The sequence below is a fragment of the Lampris incognitus genome, chromosome 19 (genome assembly GCF_029633865.1).
Source record: "Lampris incognitus isolate fLamInc1 chromosome 19, fLamInc1.hap2, whole genome shotgun sequence".
Classification (NCBI taxonomy): Eukaryota; Metazoa; Chordata; class Actinopteri; order Lampriformes; family Lampridae; genus Lampris; species Lampris incognitus.
The window spans coordinates 22,580,176-22,588,337 of NC_079229.1; the positions used below are offsets into that span (position 1 = coordinate 22,580,176).

General features: G+C 50.8%; 1 protein-coding gene across 1 annotated transcript in view; it reads left to right on the forward strand.

Annotated features, from left to right (window-relative positions):
- The window catches only part of ptchd1 (patched domain containing 1), an 11,890-nt gene extending 4,138 nt beyond the window's left edge, over window positions 1-7,752 (forward strand). The window contains exons 3-5 of the mRNA XM_056299896.1: window positions 5,383-5,800; window positions 5,987-6,134; window positions 6,652-7,752. Of these exons, the coding sequence (XP_056155871.1) occupies window positions 5,383-5,800; window positions 5,987-6,134; window positions 6,652-7,752 (1,667 nt within the window). The remainder of the gene's footprint in view (window positions 1-5,382; window positions 5,801-5,986; window positions 6,135-6,651) is intronic.
- The last annotated feature ends 410 nt before the right edge of the window (window positions 7,753-8,162 follow it).

Genomic DNA, 8,162 nt, shown 5'->3' on the forward strand with positions numbered 1-8,162 from the left:
ACTGCACTAGCGCCTCCCCTGGTCGTTTGGGGCGCCTGTTCGGGGGGGAGGGGGAACTGGGGGGAATAGCGTGAGCCTCCCTCGTGCTACGTCCCCCTGGCGAACTCCTCGCTGTCAGGTGAAAAGAAGCGGCTGGTCACTCCACATGTATCGGAGGATGCATGTGGTAGTCTGCAGCCCTGCCCGGATCAGCACAGGGCGTGGAGCAGCAACCTGGACGGTTCGGAAGAGTGGGGGCGGCACGCTGGCGCAGTTGTTAAGTGCTGTCACCTAACAGCAAGAAGGTCCTGGATTCGAACCCCAGGATTGTCCAACCTTGGGGGTCATCCTAGGTTGTCCTCTGTGTGGAGTTTGCATGTTCTCCCTGTGTCTGTGGAGGGTTTTCTCCGGGTGCTCCGGTTTCCTCCCACCATCAAAAAGACATGCACATTAAGGTTAGTACTGCTGTCTGTGCCCCTGACCAAAGGCAGTAGGAAGAAATAAGGGGAGTTGGTCCCCCAGGGGCTTCACGGCAGCTGCCCACTGCTCCTAGCTACACAGCTAGGACGGGTTAAATGCAGAGCATAATTTCCCCATTGGGCTCAATAAAGTATCTCAAAATCAAAAAATCAAAAGGGAAATGTGAAAGAACTGAATACTAGGTGACATATATAAGGATATAGATCGGTCACTTCAGAATCAAGTCAAACGTTGTAAGAGATGACGCCGGATTTGTCTCGGAGCTCGAACAACAAAGCTCGGGAATCTGGATGGTGTGTTTTAAAGTGATGCCTTTGCTAGAGGCTCCAAAGGTGATGCAGGCTTTAATTTATAGTTACATTTACTTTAACATTATAATTTGGCACGCACTATTATCCAAAGTGACTTACAAGAGAGTCAGCTATAAAGGGTCCATTAGCACCATAGAGCGCTGACACAGAAACCACATCGTTATAGTACTCTATGAAGTAGTAGTAGTCGTGTTACTTTTGCCTCATGGTAATCCCGTCGTAGCCAACAGTCTGTGTCCAGTTGAGCCTGTTTAGTGTGGGTGTGTACCTTAGATCATCAAGAGGCCGTGAACATTGAAAATGCCATACAAAAAAATAAAGATGCAGATTCTGCCATAAGAGCACAGAAATGTCAAGTGCAGATAGAAAGGGCCTTGACACCTCCATATCCAAACACACTGATGTTGGTTTTGTTGTTGCTTGACACCCCGCCCCATCCCCCACGGCACTCTGCTTGTGTTGGCGGTCTGCAGCAAACCACATGGATATCGCAGGGCAGGGCATGTGTGCAGAGGGCGTTTGGAAATGGCAGGTGTCAGAAAACGTGTTGCGTATCCCTGCACCTTACTATCAGAGTCAGCTTGTCTTGCTCTTCTTGCTGGTTGTTGTTAGTCACATCTCTGAGTGACAGAGGTCAGGATTCAAGATCCATTACACATGCCACCTTTAACACACAGGATCTTGGCTCTTCAAATGAAACTGAATCAAGGCAAAGTGATCTTGATGGAGTCTTTTGTGACAGGAGCTTGGTTGTGGTAACAAATGCCGTGGCCCTCTGTGCATCACAAATACTTACAAACGGGTGTCTGGGTGGCGTGGCGGTTTATTCCGATCGCCGGATCGAATCCCCGTGTTACCTCCCGCTTGGTCGGGCGTCACTGCAGACACAATTGGCCGTGTCTGTGAGTGGGAAGCCGGATGTGGGTATGTGTCCTGGTCGCTGCACTAGCGCCTCCTCTGGTTGGTCGGGGCGTCTGTTCGGGGGGGAGGGGGAACAAGGGGGAATAGCGTGATCCTCCCACGCGATACGTCCCCCTGGCGAAACTCCTCGCTGTCAGGTGAAAAGAAGCGGCTGGCGACTCCACATGTATCTGAGGAGGCATTTGGTAGTCTGCAGCCCCCCCCCCCCCCCCCGCATCAGCAGAAGGGTGGAGCGGCGACCAGGACGGCTCACAAGAGTGGGGTAATTGGCCAAGTGCAATTGGGGAGGGGAAAAAAGGGGGGGGGTCCAATAAAAGAAATACTTACAAACATTGCGGATCGCCGTAAGACATTTCCTTTTCCAAATGGCTGCATCAAGACTGGATGGAAACGAATTTTATTAACCCTGTTGCCAAGCAATATCACAAAACTCTACTTACTGGCCTTTCATTGTGTCCTCTGCCACGTTAGCCTCTTAAACTTCCTCTCAGGAGGAGCCGCGAATCATCTGGGCTTTGCACAACCTTTTCTAGATGGGCGACTCGAGATTTTACCGTCACTGACGGTCGTGTTGTTCTTGTTTTAGACCCGCGGTGGCGCTGTAGCTGTTTGTCGTAGCTTGTTAAGTACATGAACACCTGCCGTAACTCATGGATACAGTGGGTTAAATGGGAGCCCGACCAGTAGCCTACATCTTCCTTTGGTTGGTGCTGATGTTTTTGAGGAATTTACCCCATGCTCAGGTTGGATGAGGATGAACTGCAGAAAGTCACGTGAGAAAAGACAACACAAAACTACACACGTGCGACTTCTCTTCTGTTCTCACCTGCCCTGTTGTATGCAAAGGCGTTTGTAAAGGTTAGCTACTGGGGTTGTGTTACAGGCGGGCCTTTTACAGGCGAGCAGTTGTGCTTGCTGTAGGATGCATGTAATCACGTGCAAGCACACACACGCACACACACACATACATGCAAATGCAGACATAGACACAAACACACACATGCATGCACACATGCACATGCATACACACGCACACGCATACACACAAACATGCACATGCACACAGACATAGACACAAACACACACATGCCATAATTACTCTGTAGTGTGTGGGAAGCAAGGGTGCTGTTAGGCTGGAAATAGCTACGGATGGAGAGAGGAAGAAAGAGAGGAGGAAGAGAGGCGGAAGAGGAAAACCAGATTGTAATTTCTATGCTTCATATCAAAGTTCAGGCTGAATGACTTGCTCACAAAACAAGACAAATGGATGTGAAGGGAAGAAAGGAGGGTTTTTTTATAGGATGTAAGTGGGCAGAGAGGGACAAGAGAGAGAGAGAGAGAGAGAGAGACGAGAGAGGACGGTGAGATGGATATAAAGCGAGAGCGAGAGAGAGAGAAAGGAGAGAGAGAGACGAGAGAGGAGGGTGAGATGGATATAAAGAGAGAGAGCGAGAGAGAGAAGGGGGGAGAGAGAGAAAGGAGAGAGGACAGAGAGAAGGGGAGGGCGAGATAGTGGGAAAGGAGAGAGGAGAGAAGGGGGGAGAGAGAGAGAGAGGCTTGCTTCTATTAGTATAGTTTGATGTTGTGAAACATGTCGTCGGAGCGGAGGTCCATTTCGCGTCTTGCTGTCTTTCCAGCCCGGCGCTGCAGCCCTCCCATCACATCCCGCCACACAACTGAAACAACATCCAAATTAAGACAACTATGGGGAAGACAATAGCCAATCAGCTGTACACTTTGTCTGAAATTTCTACACACAGCAAATCAGAGTGTTGAATAGAAGAATTTTTTTTTTTTACTGAAATGCTTTTCAGTCATCCAGACTGTTCCTGAGGAGTCTGGATGAGTGACAGATGTGTGTTTGCGTGCAATCCTGACGTGCTTCTGAGTGAGTGAGTGAGTGTGTGTGTGTGTGTGTGTGTGTTTGAGTGGAATGATCTCATCGCCTAACGTAAGCCCCAGTTTAGTGAATACAGACACTGCTGGTTTAGCAAAGAGCTGGAATAAAACCCAGGAGCTAACAAGGTCTGAAGTGGACTGGCAAGTACCCATCCTGTCAGCATGAATGCTATATCTGGTGGTGATGGTGGTGGTGTGTGTGTGTGTGTGTGTGTGTGTGTGTGAGAGAGAGAGAGAGAGAGGGAGTGAAAAAGACTCATCAGGCCTCCCCCGACCTCAGTCTTTACTTTTCTCCATTCACTGTGCTACACCCCCCCCCGTTCATATATTCATAAATATTCTTATTGAAGTATTCTCATGGTTTGTAAATAAGTATTTGAATAAGTCATCAAGTGGCAGTCTCAAAATCGTATTTGTCGTTTAAAATATTGTTGTGTTTCATAAGTGATGAGTAAAAAAGTGTGTTCACAAATATTTTCTGTTGCACAGACACGAGACTTGCTCCAAACAATATTCTGAAAATTTCATCCATTATCCGAACCGCTTGTCCTGCTCTCAGGGTCGCGGGGATGCTGGAGCCTTTCCCAGCAGTCACAGGGCGGCAGACGGGGAGACACCCTGGACAGGCTGCTGCCAGGCCATCACACAGGGCCACACACACACACACACACACACACACACACACACACACACACACACCCCTAGGGGCAATTTAGTACGGCCGATTCACCTGACCTACATGTCTTTGGACTGTGGGAGGAAACCGGAGAGCCCCCGGAGGAAACCCACGCAGACACGGGGAGAATATGCAAACTCCACACAGAGGATGACCGGGACAACCCCCAAGGCTAGACAACCCCAGGGCTCGAACCCAGGTCCTTCTTGCTGTGAGGCGACCGCGCTAACCACTGTGTCACCGTGCCGCCGATTCTGAAAATTACAGCACAAAATGGAATTTTTAGATTTTTTTTTTTTTGAGGCAAGTCTCATTTTCTTGATACTAGTGAAATAATTTAGCAACTTTTCCTGCCCTGTTTCAAGATATCGACTCAGTAAAAAAGCATGCATCACAGGGGATTTATTTCACCATGTCAGCAGATTTTTTTTCCACTGGTTATGGGAGAAGAATGAGACTTTATGCGTGATTATATAGCATCATCAAGACTCCTTAAGATGCACATTTGCGGATTCACCCTGTCAAACCCACATACGCCATACACACTAGCATCTTGTCCATAGTTTTAAGTCTTGCCACGGGGGGGCATGGCAGCCACGGAGGTGAAAACCATCTGCTGCACATCAGAATCATGTTTGTTGGCCATGTAGGTTTGCACTACATGGACTTTGACTCCGGTTTCGTGGTTCTGTACTTAACATAGAATAACAATGCTACAACACAACAATCTTCAGATACATACACAAGGATTGACTATATACAGGTGAAATAAGAGGCAATAAAGTGCAGCACCATGCACATGCACTCAAACACACACACACACACACACACACACACAGACACTTTCTTGCATGCATGCAAGCCTTATACTCAGTACTTCAAATTCAAGTGAAAACATTTGGAGTCTTGAAAGTTTTTCTATTGTTTTATGTGTTGCCCTCATCCCCATTTCCCCAATTCCAATATTAATGCAAACTTTTTGTGTGTCCATAACCTTTCTCTTCTGTGTGGCTGTGTCACTCCTGCAATGTCGGCGACCATCTCTGCCTTGCTGGCAACCTCGACCCCATGTCACTTCCTCGGCATGTGACGTATTTCCATCTTTCATCCACTCAGGTCACGGGCTGTTCGGCTCGTTCGAGATGCTTTCGTCATGGCGAAGGACACGCGAGGACCAGCACGTGAAGGAGCGCGTGGCAACTGTGTTCGAGGACGTGATGCTTCGCTTCTCGGGCTCCACGATGCTCCACCTGATGACGCTGGGCCTGGCCGCCTCGCCGCTCACCAACATGGAGGCCGTGCGGCTCTTCTGCCGCACCGCCGCGCTGGCCGTGATTGTCGGCTATGTGTACGCGCTGTCCTTCTACAGCTCCTGCCTCGTGTTCACCGGTTACCTAGAGAACGGCTACCGGCACAGCTGCTTCTGTCGCCGGGTTCCCAAACCAGACAGGCTGGACTCCAAGCCGGCCTGGTACAGATGTCTCATGTACACCCGCTACCAGGACGAGACGCACACACACGCAACCAACTCGCCGCACACTCAGAACCACACACACATGTCCAACCCAAATCTAATGCACGGGAACATGCACACACACACACATGCGCACACGCACCCACACGCGGCAAACGCCATGACCCATGGAAACGTTCATGGTCATGTGGCCAACCCCGCACATGCAAACACGCACCCTCATCCTCACACGCATGCCCCACCCAGCCCGGACCCTTACCCTCAAGACTCTCATCTCTTGCTGGGATGTGTGAGGCGTTGCTATGGAGACTGGATTACGAACACCTACGTCAAGCCGTTTGTGGTGCTGCTGTACCTGGTCTACATCTCCTTTGGCCTGATGGGCTTCCTACAGGTGAGGCATGAGCACCCACATACACACACACACACACACACATCATACACTTTAAGCTATTATCAGCGTCATTCTGTTACACAAATGTATGTGCACGTGGATTCACAGACACACACACACACCCACACATGCACGCACACACTCACACTTTATCCAAATAGCTGTTAGTCATTATACATTTAATTAATACCAAAAACACTGACACAGACACACACACCTTGGACCATACTATGATGATTGTCACTGTCATCACACACACATAGACACACATGCATGTGCATGCACACACGTAAACAAACCCACACACTCACACAGACACACATATGCTGACACATACACAGATGCACACATGCACACCTGACTCAACTTAGTAGCACACACACACTCACAAAAAAAACAAAAACCCACACACAGCCACCCAGCCACACACTCACACATTCACACCAACACACACACACACACACAAACGTTATAAAACCTCTCTTAGCCACAACAAATGTCATTCTGCTGTGCCCAGGTGACGCAGGGTTCGGATCCGAGTGCTCTGGTGGCCATGGACACAGCGACAGTGTTGTACGCCCGCGCCCAACAGCGTTACTTTAGCTCCTACTCACCTGTCATTGGATTCTACATCTACGAGAGTGCCCCCTACTGGAACACCTCGGTTCAGCGAGACCTGCTGGAGTACGCCAAAGGATTTCAGCGAATCAGCTGGCTCGAGTCCTACCTGAACTACCTGACGGACCGCAACCAGTCCACTAGCCAACCTCGCGAGAATTTCACCCACACGCTCCGCCACTCCTTCCTCCGCGAGCCCCAGTTCGCCCACTTCACCGATGACATCATATTCGCCGAGCGCGGACAGGGAGAGGAGCCTGACGTGGCGGCATCCCGCGTCTTCCTGGTCGCCAAGACGACGGAGAACAAGCGGGAGGAGATGTCTGTGCTGCTGGATACGCTAAGGCGGCTCTCGCTGACCTCTCGCGTGCGCTTCCTCATTTTCAACCCTTCTTTTGTCTACCTGGACCGCTACGCCACGGCGGTTAGCTCCCCCCTCAGACACTCCCTGCTAGCGGTGCTCTTCCTGCTGGGCCTGTCCTCCCTGGCCCTGGTGGAGCCGCTGGTCTCCGTGTGGCTGGGTCTCACCTTGCTCTCCGTCCAGTTCGGCGTCCTGGGCTTCATGACCCTGTGGGGCGTGGAGCTGGACTGCATGTCCGTCCTGTGCCTGATCTCGGCCCTCGGCCACTCGGCAGACTGCAGCGGTCCCCTGCTGTGTGGATTCGTCTCGGGCCGGGGTGACAGCAGGACTCGCTGGGTGAGAGTTGCCCTGGAAAGACACGGTGTGCCCTCCCTGCAGATGCTCATCTGCTACAGCGCCGCCCTGGTGCCTGTGGGCTCCATTCGCTCGAACCTCACACGCACGCTGTTCCGCTGCCTCACCCTTACGGCCGGCTGCTCGGCACTGCACACGCTGGCCTTTCTGCCCACCCTCCTCACATTTCTGCCCCCGTCTAAGGGTCGGGGCCACCGGCCTGGCGGGGAGGGCCTGAGACAGGAAGTGGAGTGTGTGGAGATGAATGACAGCACGCGAGTGGTCGATCAGATCACCACCGTCTGACGCACGCCTGGGACGTGGTTTCTGCCTCCGTGGTTGCCCCGGTGGCCACCGGCTAGGGATTGGGCCGTTGCAGGCTGAGCAGCCACTAAGCATGCTGCAGAGACAAACATCCAGTCCCTTTACAGGGCATAGAAAAGAGTGATAGAGGAAGTGAAGAGGGAGAGAGAGAGAGAGGAACAAAATAAAGAGAAAGGTGCTGATGCAACCAGATTCAAATAAACATGGCAAAGGAGAAAGCAAGTAAGACAGACAAAGGAGGAAGATAACCAGTGCAGTGTATCCATGGTTACCTGCTTGTTTTGAGTGATGTGTGGCATATTAATACGTTTTTTTGTTTTTTTTCTGAAACAGCCAATCAGAAGTAGAGAATGAGCTGAGGTCAGTCCTGGGTGTAATGATAGTAGAGAAAA